Consider the following 18241-nt stretch of genomic DNA (forward strand, 5'->3'; position numbering starts at 1 on the left):
AAAAACTGATTTTTAACTTTAAAATGAGTTACAGAAACAAAGCTGTGTCACTCTGAACTTTCCCTGCTTATGCTTTTATTAGAAGCACTACCCTGTAAAACGTGTTAACACTGGTGTAACTGGTGGTTTCCCAGTTGGAGACATGTTCCATGAAACGTCTCACTGGCAGTGAATGTATGAGCACAATAAAAACTCAAATAAAATGTTTTACTTTCAACATCAGACAACAGTTTGAACTAAATGTGGAATTTAGATCCAAGCTTTTGGTTTTATAATAAAGTTCAGACTGACAATAATAGATCCGTTTCTCACCTCCTCCTTTTCCTTCCCTCCACAGCCAGAGAAGAGAACGTGGCCACCTTCCGCGGATCCGAGTACTTCTGCTACGATCTCTCCCAGAACCCCATCCAGAGCAGCAGCGACGAGATCACGCTCTCCTTCAAGACGTGGCAGCGTAACGGCCTCATCCTGCACACCGGAAAGTCAGCTGACTACGTCAACCTGGCGCTGAAGGACGGAGCCGTCTCCCTCGTCATCAACCTGGGCTCCGGAGCTTTCGAAGCCATCGTGGAGCCCGTCAACGGCAAGTTCAACGACAACTCCTGGCACGACGTGAAAGTGACCCGCAACCTCCGGCAGGTAAGTCAGAGAGGTGTCACGTGACTGATGTCAGGTGGGCCTCTACCTGCTGCTGACAGGACGGTCCTGTTCATTAACAGGTCAGAGCTGAACCTGATATTTTGCTCTTGTTGCTTTTACTGGTCTAAAAGTATGGAAGACCGAAACGGCCAAAATTAGAAATAAATACAGAAATAGACAAATGGCTCAATAAATAACTTGATGTTCAAATGACTCATAAAAAATGTAAAACTTTCCATTAAGCTCCATTAAATCTATAAACTGTGCCAGACTGATATATTTTATATATCATCTGTTTAATTTAACACAGCCTGTTTGGAGCATCATCTCTTCAGTGTTGTCCAGTTTTTTTACCCCATCATCACCCGTCCATCTATCACTTAAACTTGATTTATACAGTACAATTAGGGGATTAAAAATGACTCCTTTCTTACAGAAAACAATAAGCAAAGCTCCAGCAAGCAAACATTAAAACGTAAAATGACAAAGGAAATGTGGTAAACAACAAACAAATAAACAATGCTGCTGTCCACATTCACGAGAGACACCTGCATCGTAGGACTGTCACCATTAACGTGTTAATGCAGAGATTAATCTGTGGAATCGTTGCGTTTTTACCTCTCAAAGGTTTATTGAAAACGTCTGAATTGGACATAATTTCTGCGAGAGAAGCGGATTTTGGACGCGCCTTGTCACAGCGGTGAACCGCATCCAAAGAAAAACACGTTTTTATGAAGATTCTGAAAGTTCTTACATTTACAGCAGGGATGATCCGCGCTCTCAGACTGATCCCTGAGGGATCCCCAACTCCGGTCCTCAAGACCCCCTGGAGGAGAGATCCATCTAATGTGAATCAGGTGTGTTGCAGCAGGGAAACATGTAAAACCTGCAGGATGGTGGGCTTTCAGGGCCGGGACTGGGGATCACAGATTTAGAGCACGGCTGCAGGATGACCCATCTGATGTATCACGCCGTTAACCACCTGGTCGTCCAGCCAACGCTCTGGTCCTACCTCCTTACCAGTGACCTCTGATGGGATTTATTAGTACTCATACTGGTACTCAGTATTGGCAAGTACTACTTGTACTAAAAATGGTGCGTCCCTGCTTTCAGGAACAACAGGAACCATATGGAAAGATTAACTGTGACTTGAAAGTGGACTGTTGTTGTAGAACCAGCTGAATGTCTCTGGGGAGCCGAGCTCCAGCCGGACGGCTCCCCTCCAGCCGTGCTCGTCCTGCAGGGCCATGCGTTTCTGTTTCAGGCATTTACTTTGTCCCCGTTGATGCGTTGCTATTCTCCGACAGAAATGCTGAGTCATGCTGTTAGAAAAAAGGCTCGCTGAAAGATTTTGACTTTTATTTTTCTGATTTTGAGTAAATGTTTCTTTTTGTAGGAAACCAAATCATTTTCAGCTTTGTCTCCATCAATCGCAGCGTTTCATGATTTATTTCTCTCCCTCCCTCCTTGTCTGTGTACAGATGTTTCTTTCCACATGTTGTTGTTTTATGTTTGAACAAACCTACTGTTCAGTCATGTAGATTCACGTCTAACCCACCCCATCCCACCTTTCTTTAAAGCAAACAGGCATCGGACCTGACTTGGTAAACAAACTCCACTGTATGGTAGATATCATTCTTATTATTCCTCAGTTTGCCGTTAACTCCTCCTCCTCCTGCTTTCTGACTTCTCCCTGACGAGACTTTCCAGCTTTCAGTTTGCTTCACTTTTCCAGCCACTCTGTCCTTCATCATCCACTCATGTTTAATTTTACTGGTGTGATATGAACACACAGAATAGCCTCCACCTCCACCACCTCCTCCCCAACGTGCACACACGTGGCCCAGCACACTTCCTGCTTCAGTCTTAAAGCAGCTGGATAAGTTTGCGTTGTAGCAGGACTGAGTTCATCGTATTTTAACTGAACCCTGTCCACGGACTGTTTAGTCTGTTGCTCAGTCTCTGTTTTTAGAGTCTGTCAGATTTATTGTTAAATCAGCTTCATGTTAGTTGTATCCTGCTTAATATTTATTGTTTGTAATATTGTGGAAAATCCCAGAAGTCCCACAACAAACGCAAAAATGTTTGTGTGCAAGATCTAACACGGATCTAATCAGACCCTCACCCTCATTCCTGCCTCTCTTTATATGAACCAGCCCACATTGACCATCAAAAACCCTAAAACAGTACAAGTTTATTGGTGTTGCCACGGTTACAGAGAGTCATCATAAACATCTAGAATGTACTTAACACGTTTTTTTCCCCTACATGGCTGCCCCTGTGGAATCCGAACTTCCATCTCCTGCATGGCAGACGGATGCTCTCAGGGCTGAATTACACTGGGGCTTTCGGGGGAGCCTTATTTTCACATGTGCGCCGCGACTTCACACGTCACATGCGCACGCATTTATATTAGTGCACGTAGCGCGGTCAAAAATGTGGTTACTATTAAAAAGAACCACTGTATGCAGCTTGTTTAAACAGAAACAGCGTTGGAGAGCTCTTCAACCACAAAAAGAAGCACATCAGGTGGTTGTGTGGACGCTCACAGCACACAACAAACAACGCTGCTGTCCACGGCGCTGAAGGAAACACAACGGATCATCCGCGTCATTTGGAAGATTTTTAGGGCTCCCCCTAAAGTATCAGCTGAATCTCTTCAGGGGAGCTCCTCTGCCTTTCAGGGGAGCCAAGCTCCCCTTAGCTCCCCTGTACGTTCCGACTCTGGCGTGTCTTCCCTTCTGACACTGTGATGACAGCATCTCCACCTGCCGTCCACGCCGTGTCCACCAGTTAAACATTTTTACATTTCCAACGTGCTCCATCAGGATCTCTGTCTCAAACCCGGAAAATTCCACTTCTTCCCTCTTTTTCCCTCCTGAGCCACCATGGAAATGATGTGATAAATATGTATTACAGGCGTCCAGCTGACCATTTATAGCCACCTTGTGGGCGGGGCAATGTGTTCCCTCACCTGCGCCGCTTTAGAGTTGATTCTGGTTTATAAATAGAAACAGGTGGAGGATGTGCGTGTGCGCGCTTTAAATCTTAAAGTTTTTGTGCGCCGTATTTCCTTTCCCCCTGTGGACGCCGCCTGTAGTTTGCTTTGCTACGTACAGTTTTGTGCATGAGGCACCTGGAGCGAGAAACACTGGTTTAGGGATTAGAGCATCTTTTTTAATGGAAGTTATGTGATCTTTAACCCTGACCACATCATTTTTGAGATGATTAAACAGATGTTGAGGCAACTTTCTTCTGTTGTGTCCATGTTTTTTTGGTTTCCTGTCCTGCAGTGTGGGTTTGTTATTCTGTTTTCTGCATGTTTGCATCTGTTGTGTTTTCTGTTGCCTCCTGCATGCTCTGTTATGTTCATTAGTTTATTTTCTTCCACTATTAAAAAAACACCCAGTTTGTTTATTACTTTACATCCTTCATTCCTTTGATTTTACAACGCAGTTCTAAACATGTTGGGACGGTGTGTAAGCTGTAAATAAAACCAGAATCTGCTCATATTTTATTCCCAGTAGAAGATTAACAACACGTCAGAAGATGAAACTGAGTTGTTTCACCATGTGATGAAAATATGAGCTGATAGTGAATCTGATGCAGCGACACGTCTGGAAAAAGTTGGAACAATTTCAGAAAAATGTTCCTCAGACTTTGAAGATTTACAGTGTAAAAACATCATCAGAAGATTCAGAGAATCAGGAGGAATCTCTGTGTGCATGGGACAAGGCTGCATGCTGGTGATCTTCTGTATTAAAAGCAGACATGATTCTCTACTTAAAACCACTGCATGGACTCAGGAAGACTTCCAGAAACCACTGTCTGTGAACACAGTTCACCCTGAAACCCACAAATGCAGGTTAAAGCTCCATCATGCAGAGAAGAATCTGACATGTTGTTTATCTTCTACAGGGAATAAAAGATGTTGATGAGATTCTGCTTTTATTTATGCTTTACTCAGATTTTGGGAATATGGGTTGTAGATCCACTGACGGTGGGTCTTATGTTACATTTTCTTAGTGTGATTGATGACAGACTAAAACCTCATCAGATGTTTTGAACTTCCCAAGCCTCCACTAAGCTCTGATCAGCACTTTCATCCAGCGTCCACCTGTGGAATCTAAAAATCTTCCCTTTTCTCGGTCTTCATCAGGTTACAATATCAGTGGATGGGATCCTGACCACCACCGGCTACACCCAGGAGGACTACACCATGCTGGGCTCAGACGACTTCTTCTACGTGGGCGGAAGCCCCAGCACAGCCGACCTGCCCGGATCTCCAGTCAGCAACAACTTCATGGGCTGTCTGAAAGAGGTGAGGAAGAGGAGCCAGAGGAAACTGGCTTTATTAAAGAACGCGGCAGCGAGGTAGACGAAGGACATCCTTCCAACATTTTCACCATCGTGTGGACCAGTCTGACACGAAGCTGCTGCGACCAGCAACTTTTCCTGTCGCAGAGCAGCAGTGAAGCATGCGCACAGGTCATAAATAAAGCCTGGCTGTGTGTGTGTGTGTGTGTGTGTGTGTGTGTGTGTGTGGTAAGAAATAAGCAGCTCTGATGGCAGCATCAAGCTTTTAGTTTGAGATTTTAATTCTGAAGCAAACAGAATGAAGACAAGCTGCAGGTGGTTTTCTTAGAACAGAGACCCGTCTCACCTGTCTGGTAGCCTGTACCTGTCTCACCTGTCTGGTAGCCTGTACCCGTCTCACCTGTCTGTCTGGTAGCCAGTACCCGTCTCACCTGTCTGGTAGCCTGTACCTGTCTCACCTGTCTGGTATCACCTGTCTGGTAGCCAGTACCCGTCTCACCTGTCTGGTAGCCAGTACCTGTCTCACCTGTCTGGTAGCCTGTACCTGTCTCACCTGTCTGGTAGCCAGTACCCGTCTCACCTATCTGGTAGCCAGTACCCGTCTCACCTGTCTGGTAGCCTGTACCTGTCTCACCTGTCTGGTAGCCAGTACCCGTCTCACCTGTCTGGTAGCCTGTACCCGTCTCACCTGTCTGGTAGCCTGTACCCGTCTCACCTGTCTGGTATCACCTGTCTGGTAGCCTGTACCTGCCAGTACCCGTCTCACCTGTCTGGCAGCCTGTACCTGTCTCACCTGTCCGGTAGTCTCAGAAGGTTCCTGAACCGAGGAGAGCACAAGGACAGTTTCGACTGGTGTTAACGGTGCCGTGTGGAGGATGAAGGTTTGGGAATCGAACTCGGTTCCAACAGTTCATCGTTCAGTTTACCCTCAGACCCAAGAAACCCTCACAGACTGGGTGTGATCTCAGTCCTGGTCCTCCAGTCCACGGCCCTGCAGGTTTTAGATGTTTCCTACTCCAGCACACCTGATCCAGATTGATGGACCCCTTTCATTTCAGGCTCTGTGTTGGAGTCTGGACCCACAGAAAGCCTGCAGGACCAGCCGAGACATCCTGGGCTTAGACTGGTTACGTAAAAATAATTCAAATAAATAAAGAATAAAGTCTTTTATCAAACCTCCTTTTAATGAACAAAAATCAGGTCAACTTTCATCTGAAGATTTCAGTCAGTTGGTTTCGTGTGGAAAACGAGTGGAAGTGCTTTACGTAAAACATTAAAGCCTCATGCGGCCTGCAGGAGCACCAGGAAGGACAAAATGTAAAATATGAAATCATGTAAATAATTATTAAAATGACTGAAAGCAAGCAGCAGTCTAGACAATAAAAGGTAATCTTTTAACACACACACAATTTTTTTTTAGCTTTTTAAAGCAACTAAAAGACTCTTCAGTGTTTATATGATAAAAATCTATTTATTTCACGCAGAATTTATTGTAAATGAATTTCAACATGTATCATAAACTTTAAAGATTTATTTGTTCCAGAAGGAATTCAAGATAAATACATTTTAAAATGAGAAATTATATATAATTATATATATATATATTTATTTGTTTCAAATAGAATCAAATGTGAGTAAATTAATACGTTTATTATACATTTTAAAATTTGTTTGTAAACTAAATGAATTTATTCCACATGGAATTAAATTTAATATATTTAAATGTAGATTATAATTAAAATGTTTTTAAACTATTTATTAATTCCAGGTGGAATCAAATGTAAATTTTTTTTATTCAAACAAAGTGTATTTTATTTTGTAAGAAATAAAATGTAAGTACGTTTATTAGAAATTAATACATAAAAAAAATAAATTAAATGTAAAAGAATTTATTTATATTTATCGTTTATCCCAGAAGGAAATTGAAATGTTTTAGCAGTTAATACACACACACACGCACACATATTTATATACATATATTTATATATACATACATATATGTATGTTTATGAATTTAATTTAATGAATTTAATAAAATTTTATAAATTTAATCTTTTAGAAACAAAGTTATTTTATTCCAGCTGGAACTAAACGTAAATAAAATATATTTAAACATTAATTATAACTAATAATGTATTTATTGGGGCTGGAAATAACTAATTTATGTCATTAAATGCATTGAAATTTTTAGCGCATGCGCAGCATCCGTCATTATGACAGCGACAGATGGAGGTGTCTACAGGTGGTTTGGGGGCGTCACACCTGTAGGGGATGAAGATGTTTGCAGAAACGCAGCCATTCCGGTCGTCTCTGTGTCTGCCCAGCACAGCCTCCTCCTCCTCCTCCTTGTGATTCATGACGGCTGTCGGTGATCAGCTGATCGACTTTTCTCTCTTGTTGTGTTTGTTTATGGATCAGCTGAGACGGAGGAAACCAGCGGTTCTTGGTTCACACGTCACATATTTACCCCAGTACTGTTTTTGGACACGCTAGCAACAGCAAGCTACATTTATCGGTCTCATGTCTGTTAGATCCACGTTACCGTCACGTGGAGCTGAAGAATGAAACATGCTGATGACAGTTAGATGTTATTAGATAGAACTTCTCAGTATTAATGAGGGTTGCTGTAGAAACAGCTGTAAAATCTACCAGCCATCAAGCAGCCATGAAGATGATCAGGTTCAGTTAAACAGCTGGAGGAAGCAGGAGACGTCTTCTCCAGATCGTTGCTGCTGTGCAGATGTTGGAGACTCAGGTCTGATCATGTAGGGACCTGAACGTGGAGAGATGACCAGGGTCTGAGATAAAACCAGAGCAGGACCTTCTCTAACACAGAAGCTGACAGGTGGTAGACAGGGTTTATATTTTAGCTGTGCAGGGGCGGGTCTAGAAAAGTTCTGATGGGGGGCCAGGTAGGCACCCTGACCAGGAAAAGGGTCACCGATGAGATATTTTTATAAGGTCTTGATTTCATGTAATATTGAACTAATTATTACAACTAAAGTGATCAACTGATGTAAGAAAGCAAAGAAAAACCAAAGTATTGGCTCTTTCTGTTGATAAAATACAGTAAAAAAATTTTTAAGGATAGTCATGATTAAGCATTAATCCTGATTAATAATTAATCATGATTAATCAGTAATCAGGATTAATAGTGATTAATTGTGCTTAATTAATTTGTAAGCTGGGATTAATCTGATAAAAATTGTAATCACTTGACAGCTTTAATATTATTTTTTTCCAGACAGAATCAAATGTAATAAATTTTTGTTTTTCATTGATGTTTAAATGAGTTAAAATAGTAAAATATTTATTAAATATGGAATTAAATGAAAATAAATGTAAAATATTAAATTTAAATTTAAACTATGGAAAATGGTTTATTCTGGATGGAATTAAATATAAATAGATTAAAAATAGTTTAATATATTAATATTTGTTTTATGTCCAGGTTAATGAGCATACCAGTTCAATTTAATAAGCTGATACAAACATTTGGATGTAAAAATTTTCTGTTAATAGAAAAACTTTTGAAGTTTGAATGATTTGAAGACTTTTTATATGCATTTTGAATGTGAGGAATGAAGATCAGAGGTGATCCTGAAATGATTCCCAGTCGACGTTTGTTGTGGTGAGAGTAATTGAAGCGACTGACCCCGCCCACCTGCCCTCTGATTGGCTCGCTGAGCGACTCGACGACTGAGTTCCAGTCGGCTGTCACAAGCCATCATTCAGCAGATGGATGTGCTCATTACTCTGCTTTTTACATTTAAATCTGGTATGAAACAGAATTTTTATTTTCCTACCACAACATTTAGAGATGAGGTGTGTGTTTTCTTTGTGTTTTCTTTCTTCTTCTGATCCAGTTTGAGGATAATTTACTGTAAAAGTTTGCAGAACAGAAACCTGGACGACAAAAACTCTTTATTAACTGCTCCCTCAGCAGCTTGTAAACAGAACTTTTATAGCATGTTGTGTCCTCACATATCGAGGATGTAAGAGTTACCTCACTGATGCAACACACACACACACACACACACACACACACACACACACACACACACACACACACACACACACACACACACACACACAAATAAATACATTGTTCCCTCAAGCTGATGATGTCATATCATAGCATTTAACTGGAGCCAGTCAAGTGCACGGTGACCACAGGGGCTCGGCTTTCAGTACAACACACACACACCCACACACACACTCCATCATATGGCTGCAGGGAGATGAAGGAAGTGGCGCAGCAGCCATTTAATCCCCCTCTGGCCTACTTCCTGCTCTGTGCCATGCTGGGCCTGTTTCTCTGCACCACCCACTCCTGTCAAGTGTATGCACGGACTTACACATCCACCTCACTAGAGACGTGCACACTCAAGCGTCCACGTTAGGTTTCCGTCCTTGTTTTGCAAGAGGCGGTCAGAAGTAAACAGTGATGTCATACACAGATGAGAGAGTAAGACATTTTCATGCGCCCCGGCTCATTAACATGGACCTGGAGACGTGTATTTCCCGCCGGTCTCCAGGAGGCCAACACACACACACACACGGTTATGAAGGAGAAGGTTGACCAGGACAACCTGTTTGTTTCCAGATCTGTGAAAACCGAGCTCTAACATGTCCAGTGGAGGTGGCACTACGCAGCCACGTCATGATGCCATTACATTACGATTCAGAGGCTGCCATCATGAAACCTTTACCCATGCATCTTCATGACCACGTTTGTCACAACTAACGAAGAAGAAAACTGGTTCCTCTCCTGGTTAATGCAGGATTTTCTGAGCTGTATTCATGAGCCTGTGGAGAAGCTGAAGTTCTTCAGATTTAATGCAGAGGGTTGGAGTTCAGGCTCAGCCATGTTGTCATGTGTACCCACAGACGGTCTGGGTGCTGCTCTTTTACATGTTGGCCTGGAAATATCCAGTTAGTAGCCGACTACTGAAGAACGAAGGCGTCGCAAGCAGAAATCTGTTTTCTGGTTTGGCAGAAATGGTCATAACCTTCAGACTTCTCATTGGCCAACTTGTCTTTAGAGGCGGAGCCTGATCATCACCTTTAGGATTTGGTTCCTGACACCTTGTTCGTTCTTCTTCTCGTCGACCTTTATGCTGCTACATCTATTCATACATTCATTTTACATCATTTTACCTCCCAATCTGCTACAGACTGGTTTATACTGGGATTAAAAGATGTTACAGACTGGTTTATACTGGGATTAAAAGCTGCTACAGACTGGTTTATACTGGGATTAAAAGCTGCTACAGACTGGTTTATACTGGGATTAAAAGCTTCTACAGACTGGTTTATACTGGGATTAAATGCTGCTACAGACTGGTTTATACTGGGATTAAAAGCTGTTACAGACTGGTTTATACTGGGATTAAAAGCTGCTACAGACTGGTTTATACTGGGATTAAAAGCTTCTACAGACTGGTTCATACTGGAATTAAATGCTGCTACAGACTGGTTTATTCTGGGATTAAAAGCTGCTACAGACTGGTTTATACTGGGATTAAAAGCTTCTACAGACTGCTTTATACTGGGATTAAAAGATGATACAGACTGGTTTATACTGGGATTAAGAGATGATACAGACTGGTTTATACTGGGATTAAAAGCTGCTACAGACTGGTTTATACTGGGATTAAATGCTGCTACAGACTGGTTTATACTGGGATTAAAAGATGCTACAGACTGGTTTATACTGGGATTAAAAGATGATACAGACTGGTTTATACTGGGATTAAAAGATGATACAGACTGGTTTATGCTGGGATTAAGAGATGTTACAGACTGGTTTATACTGGGATTAAAAGCTGCTACAGACTGGTTTATACTGGGATTAAAAGCTGCTACAGACTGGTTTATACTGGGATTAAAAGCTTCTACAGACTGGTTTATACTGGGATTAAATGCTGCTACAGACTGGTTTATACTGGGATTAAAAGCTGTTAAAGACTGGTTTATACTGGGATTAAAAGCTGCTACAGACTGGTTTATACTGGGATTAAAAGCTTCTACAGACTGGTTTATACTGGGATTAAATGCTGCTACAGACTGGTTTATACTGGGATTAAAAGCTGTTACAGACTGGTTTATACTGGGATTAAAAGCTGCTACAGACTGGTTTATACTGGGATTAAAAGCTGCTACAGACTGGTTTATACTGGGATTAAAAGCTTCTACAGACTGGTTTATACTGGGATTAAATGCTGCTACAGACTGGTTTATACTGGGATTAAAAGCTGTTAAAGACTGGTTTATACTGGGATTAAAAGCTGCTACAGACTGGTTTATACTGGGATTAAAAGCTTCTACAGACTGGTTTATACTGGGATTAAAAGATGATACAGACTGGTTTATACTGGGATTAAAAGATGATACAGACTGGTTTATTCTGGGATTAAAAGATGATACAGACTGGTTTATGCTGGGATTAAGAGATGATACAGACTGGTTTATACTGGGATTAAAAGCTGCTACAGACTGGTTTATACTGGGATTAAACGCTGCTACAGACTGGTTTATACTGGGATTAAATGCTGCTACAGACTGGTTTATACTGGGATTAAAAGATGATACAGACTGGTTTATACTGGGATTAAATGATGATACAGACTGGTTTATTCTGGGATTAAAAGATGATACAGACTGGTTTATACTGGGATTAAACGCTGCTACAGACTGGTTTATTCTGGGATTAAAAGCTGCTACAGACTGGTTTATACTGGGATTAAGAGCTGCTACAGACTGGTTTATACTGGGATTAAAAGCTGCTACAGACTGGTTTATACTGGGATTAAAAGCTGCTACAGACTGGTTTATACTGGGATTAAACGCTGCTACAGACTGGTTTATTCTGGGATTAAAAGCTGCTACAGACTGGTTCATACTGGGATTAAAAGATGATACAGACTGGTTTATACTGGGATTAAAAGCTGCTACAGACTGGTTTATACTGTAATTAAAAGCTGTTACAGACTGGTTTATACTGGGATTAAAAGCTGCTACAGACTGGTTTATTCTGGGATTAAAAGCTGCTACAGACTGGTTTTTACTGGGATTAAAAGCTGCTACAGACTGGTTTATACTGGGATTAAAAGTTGCTACACACTGGTTTATACTGGGATTAAAAGCTACTACAGACTGGTTTATACTGGGATTAAAAGCTGTTACACACTGGTTTATACTGGGATTAAACACTGCTACAGACTGGTTTATACTGGGATTAAAAGCTTCTACAGACTGGTTTATACTGGGATTAAATGCTGCTACAGACTGGTTTATACTGGGATTAAAAGCTGTTACAGACTGGTTTATACTGGGATTAAAAGCTGCTACAGACTGGTTTATACTGGGATTAAAAGCTGCTACAGACTGGTTTATACTGGGATTAAAAGCTTCTACAGACTGGTTTATACTGGGATTAAATGCTGCTACAGACTGGTTTACACTGGGATTAAAAGCTGTTAAAGACTGGTTTATACTGGGATTAAAAGCTGCTACAGACTGGTTTATACTGGGATTAAAAGCTTCTACAGACTGGTTTATACTGGGATTAAAAGATGATACAGACTGGTTTATACTGGGATTAAAAGATGATACAGACTGGTTTATTCTGGGATTAAAAGATGATACAGACTGGTTTATGCTGGGATTAAGAGATGATACAGACTGGTTTATACTGGGATTAAAAGCTGCTACAGACTGGTTTATACTGGGATTAAACGCTGCTACAGACTGGTTTATACTGGGATTAAATGCTGCTACAGACTGGTTTATACTGGGATTAAAAGATGATACAGACTGGTTTATACTGGGATTAAATGATGATACAGACTGGTTTATTCTGGGATTAAGAGATGATACAGACTGGTTTATACTGGGATTAAACGCTGCTACAGACTGGTTTATTCTGGGATTAAAAGCTGCTACAGACTGGTTTATACTGGGATTAAGAGCTGCTACAGACTGGTTTATACTGGGATTAAAAGCTGCTACAGACTGGTTTATACTGGGATTAAACGCTGCTACAGACTGGTTTATTCTGGGATTAAAAGCTGCTACAGACTGGTTCATACTGGGATTAAAAGATGATACAGACTGGTTTATACTGGGATTAAAAGCTGCTACAGACTGGTTTATACTGTAATTAAAAGCTGTTACAGACTGGTTTATACTGGGATTAAAAGCTGCTACAGACTGGTTTATTCTGGGATTAAAAGCTGCTACAGACTGGTTTTTACTGGGATTAAAAGCTGCTACAGACTGGTTTATACTGGGATTAAAAGCTACTACAGACTGGTTTATACTGGGATTAAAAGCTGTTACAGACTGGTTTATACTGGGATTAAACACTGCTACAGACTGGTTTATACTGGGATTAAAAGCTGTTACAGACTGGTTTATGCTGGGATTAAACGCTGCTACAGACTGGTTTATACTGGGATTAAACGCTGCTACAGACTGGTTTATACTGGGATCAAAAGATGATACAGACTGGTTTATATTGGGATTAAAAGCTACTACAGACTGGATTAAAAGCTACTACAGACTGGTTTATACTGGGATTAAAAGATGATACAGACTGGTTTATATTGGGATTAAAAGCTGCTACAGACTGGTTTATACTGGGATTAAAAGCTACTACAGACTGGTTTATACTGGGATTAAATGCTGTTACAGACTGGTTTATACTGGGATTAAAAGCTGTTACAGACTGGTTTATACTGGGATTAAAAGCTGCTACAGACTGGTTTATACTGGGATTAAAAGCTACTACAGACTGGTTTATACTGGGATTAAAAGCTGTTACAGACTGGTTTATACTGGGATTAAAAGCTGCTACACACTGGTTTATACTGGGATTAAAAGCTGCTACAGATTGGTTTATACTGGGATTAAAAGCTACTACAGACTGGTTTATACTGGGATTAAAAGATGATACAGACTGGTTTATACTGGGATTAAAAGATGATACAGACTGGTTTATACTGGGATTAAGAGATGATACAGACTGGTTTATACTGGGATTAAAAGCTGCTACAGACTGGTTTATACTGGGATTAAATGCTGCTACAGACTGGTTTATACTGGGATTAAAAGATGATACAGACTGGTTTATACTGGGATTAAAAGATGATACAGACTGGTTTATTCTGGGATTAAAAGATGATACAGACTGGTTTATGCTGGGATTAAGAGATGATACAGACTGGTTTATACTGGGATTAAAAGCTGTTACAGACTGGTTTATACTGGAATTAAAAGCTGCCACAGAGTGGTTTAGATTAATTTGAACCAGGAATACTGGCCTGCAGGCTTCAGAGTTAAATTATGGGATGGTGGTTTGGTGGCCATCCTCGTCACACCTTGGCTGATGTTTACTTCCAGAAATCTGAGTCTCTTTCTCACCACTGATAAGCCGCAGGTCGGCACTATTTTCCTCTTTATGCATCATGTATTTTGCACACACATGTGTTCATGCAGACAGACTGTGCCCTCCTCCCAGTCCCACCCACCCACCCACACATCTGCAGCACCCACCAGCTCCCCCCCAGTCTGCTGCCGAGCACCTTCCCGTCCTCCACTCCCCACCATTAGGCCTAATTTGCCTGCTGCCAATGCTCTTGTCCTCGCCATCCAGTGAGCAGCATTATGGATAAATGTTTTGTTACCATGGCACCAGGCACCGGTTGCCCTTGGTAGCTCCTTCGGCTGGCTGGCCCGTGATTATTCTGCCTTTCATAACCAGCAATTACAAAGGAAGCCTACTCTGAAAAACCTACAAAATACATAATGGCCTACAATAACACATAATTGCTGTAATTGTCGTTGTCATTACACCTCCATCCAGCGCTCACACCGAGGCTCCTGACTGCGCCACCGACTGCAGCCAAAAAGAAACACAAAGGCTGTTTTACTCCATCTGCAGCATCTCCTCGTTGTTCCCTCACCACGTTTAAATTCGCTGTCGGGGAGATGCTTCGATCCAGCAGCGTGCTGGGGCACCATGGAGGAGCATCAGGGACGAGTCTGGAAACCACCAGGACTAAATTCATGCAGCAGATTCTGGTCATTTTGTCTTAATTTATCATGTATGAATTTATTTTACATGGATAAACCCGGCTTGCTGTGTGTTTTAGTGAGGAGGCCTCAGCAGCCCTTTGCAGCGGATCAATAACTGTATTGACTGAACTGAACCTTGGGAACGAGGTACAGTAATTACCTTACACCTTCAGGGGCTACTTGTGTTGCTTTTTGTTCCCTGATCAGCGTTGTGTAGCGCTCCGGGCGTCACTGAAAGCAGCAGAACTGCTCCCTGAAGATTCATCCACGTTCAGACTTCTGGATGAATCAACTTCCTCCTGAAAGGAAAAGAAACAAGTTCATCTCTGTTTTCTGGCTTCAGCAAAATGTTTTAATGCTGCAGATAAACGAGAAAACACCTTTAAGTTCACTTTAAGTTGGGTAGAAACTGAAGACCAGCCGTGAAATCCCTCTTCACTCGTTATATAAAGCAGGTCCGATAAACACTCAGAACCAAGACCGTTAAGAACCTTGAGGACCAGTAAAAGAGTCTCAAGCTTTATTCTGACAGGAAGGTTTTATAACTGCTGTTAAATCTGCAGCTGGTTCTGGAGGAACTGCAGGAGTTTTCTCAGTGCGGAGGTAAAACCCAGAACCAGAACCAGAACCTGCCTCACTGTCGGAGCAGTTCTGTGGTTCATGTAAGAGAAATTTAGCTCAACTTAGATTAAATCAGAGCACCGGCTTACAGCCTGTGTCAATTAAATCTCAGTAATCTACACCCTCGTCCTCTTCATCAGGACCACCTTCTAGTACCGGGTCGTCCTCTTCATCAGGTCCACCTTCTAGTACCGGGTCGTCCTCTTCATCAGGTCCACCTTCTAGTACCGGGTCGTCCTCTTCATCAGGTCCTCCTTCTAGTACCGGGGCGTCCTCTTCATCAGGACCACCTTCTAGTACCGGGTCGTCCTCTTCATCAGGTCCACCTTCTAGTACCGGGTCGTCCTCTTCATCAGGTCCACCTTCTAGTACCGGGTCGTCCTCTTCATCAGGTCCACCTTCTAGTACCGGGTTCGTCCTCTTCATCAGGACCACCTTCTAGTACCGGGTCGTCCTCTTCATCAGGTCCACCTTCTAGTACCGGGTCGTCCTCTTCATCAGGTCCACCTTCTAGTACCGGGTCGTCCTCTTCATCAGGTCCACCTTCTAGTACCGGGTCGTCCTCTTCATCAGGACCACCTTCTAGTACCGGGTCGTCCTCTTCATCAGGTCCACCTTCTAGTACCGGGTCGTCCTCTTCATCAGCACTACCTTCTAGTACCAGGTCGTCCTCTTCATCAGGACCACCTTCTAGTACCGGGTCGTCCTCTTCATCAGGTCCACCTTCTAGTACCAGGTCGTCCTCTTCATCAGGACCACCTTCTAGTACCAGGTCGTCCTCTTCATCAGGTCCACCTTCTAGTACCGGGTCGGACCTTTTTAATCCTGGTGTGATAGATGAAGCAGGTGGTGGAAACCTTCCTCAGAGGTTTTCTCCATATTAACATGACAGCATCACACAGTTGCTGCAGGTTTGTCGGCTGCATCCATGATGAGAATCTCCCGTTCCACCACATCCCAAAGCTGCTCTACTGGACTGAGATCTGGTGGCTGTGGAGGCCGTTGGAGTCCAGTGAACTCATCGTCATGTTCTAGAAAGCAGGTGGAGATGATCTGAGCTTTGTGACATGGTGCATTATCCTGCTGGAAGTAGCATCAGAAGATGCTCCACTGTGGTCATAAAGGGATGGACATGGTCAGCAACAATACTCAGGTAGGCTGTGCTGGTTAAACCAGGACACGTTGGTACTAAGGGGCCCAAAGTGGACCAAGAAAATCTCCCCCCACCATTACACCAGCAGCAGCCTGAAGCGTTGATCCAAGGCAGGATGGATCCATGTTTTCATGATGTTTCCAGCAGATTCTGAGCCGAGCATCTGAATGTGGATGAAATGGAGACTCATCAGACCAGCAACGTTTCTCCATCTTCTATTGTCCAGTGTTGGTGAGTGTGTGTGAATTGTAGCCTCAGTTTCCTGTTCTTAGCTGGCAGGAGGCACCCGGTGTGTCTTCTGCTGCATCCTGGTCCAGACAACTGCTGCTCTGGATGTTTTCTCTTCTTCAGACCATCTCTGGAAACCCTGGAGATGGTTGTGGGTGGAAATCCCAGTAAATACTCAGACAAACAACCATGCCACGTTCAAAGTCTCGTAAATCCTCTTTCTTCCTCATTCTGATGCTCAGCTTGATCTTCAGCAGGTCGTCTTCACCACGTCTACATGCTGCCGTGTGATTGGCTGGTTAGATATTTCTGTTAAGTGGAAGCTGAACAGGCGATAAGTAGACTGAGTGTATAAAAGCACCATCATTTGTTCAGCTGGTGTCTTTTGCTCTGTAAAGGAAATCCTGCCACCTTGTGGACAAGAGCGAGCACTGCAGAGCTCTGAGCGTCGCGTGTCAGAACCATGTGACCACTAATACTACGAGAGGAGCATCAACACTGAGGTGCTGAGTGTGTCGACATGAGGATTACATGGATTCCTTCACACACACCTGATTGAAATGATACACAGATGATGCAGATTTTATGTAGTGAAACAGAATTTTCTGAGGTGATGGAGGCTCCCAGCAGGCCGACGTGCAGCTCGTCCCTGAGGAGGAACGTGTGTGGAGGGTTTTCTGACTGAGTGATAACACCAGAATCTCTGCTGGCTGGGAGTCTTCGTTTATTTCAAGCCTCCGTCATATTGTGTTACAGTGCTCGTTCACACACACCGATAATGCTGTGTGTGTGTGTGTGTGTGTGTGTGTGTGTGTGTATGTGTGTGTGTGTGTGTGAAATGATGCGTCGTAGGAGCCTGGTGAAGGAGATAATGCAGTGATGGATTTCTTTCATCCGACCATTGTCAAACATTTTGGCTTTCACTCAACCATCTGTCCTACCACTATGGGTGTGTGTGTGTGTGTCTGTGTGTGTGTGTGTGTGTGTGTTTGTGTGTGTGTGTGTGCATGCACGTGTGTGTGTTGATGTTTGGTTTCCTGCTTCATTCTCATGTTAACCTGCATCTGCATCGCACTGATAAACCAAACCTGCACACGTTCAGAGGCCGTTCTGCTCTTATTGTTCAGAGGTGGCAGCAGCCTGAAAGTGACTTATCAACCTGTCAGCTACACCCCCACCCCAACACACACACACACACACCCA

General features: G+C 42.6%; 1 protein-coding gene across 9 annotated transcripts in view; it reads left to right on the forward strand.

The window, feature by feature from the left end:
• Window positions 1–18241, forward strand: part of nrxn3a (neurexin 3a) — a 232971-nt gene that overhangs the window by 93123 nt on the left and 121607 nt on the right. For all 9 annotated transcript variants that reach the window (XR_006008733.1, XR_006008734.1, XM_041972295.1 and 6 more), the window contains exons 6-7: window positions 338–639; window positions 4799–4960. Coding sequence is in view for 7 of the 9 variants with exons in the window: in XM_041972295.1 (XP_041828229.1) it covers window positions 338–639; window positions 4799–4960 (464 nt within the window). In the remaining 2 variants the exon portion in view is untranslated. The remainder of the gene's footprint in view (window positions 1–337; window positions 640–4798; window positions 4961–18241) is intronic.

This window comes from Melanotaenia boesemani, chromosome 20, assembly GCF_017639745.1.
Source record: "Melanotaenia boesemani isolate fMelBoe1 chromosome 20, fMelBoe1.pri, whole genome shotgun sequence".
In the NCBI taxonomy this organism is placed as follows: domain Eukaryota; kingdom Metazoa; phylum Chordata; class Actinopteri; order Atheriniformes; family Melanotaeniidae; genus Melanotaenia; species Melanotaenia boesemani.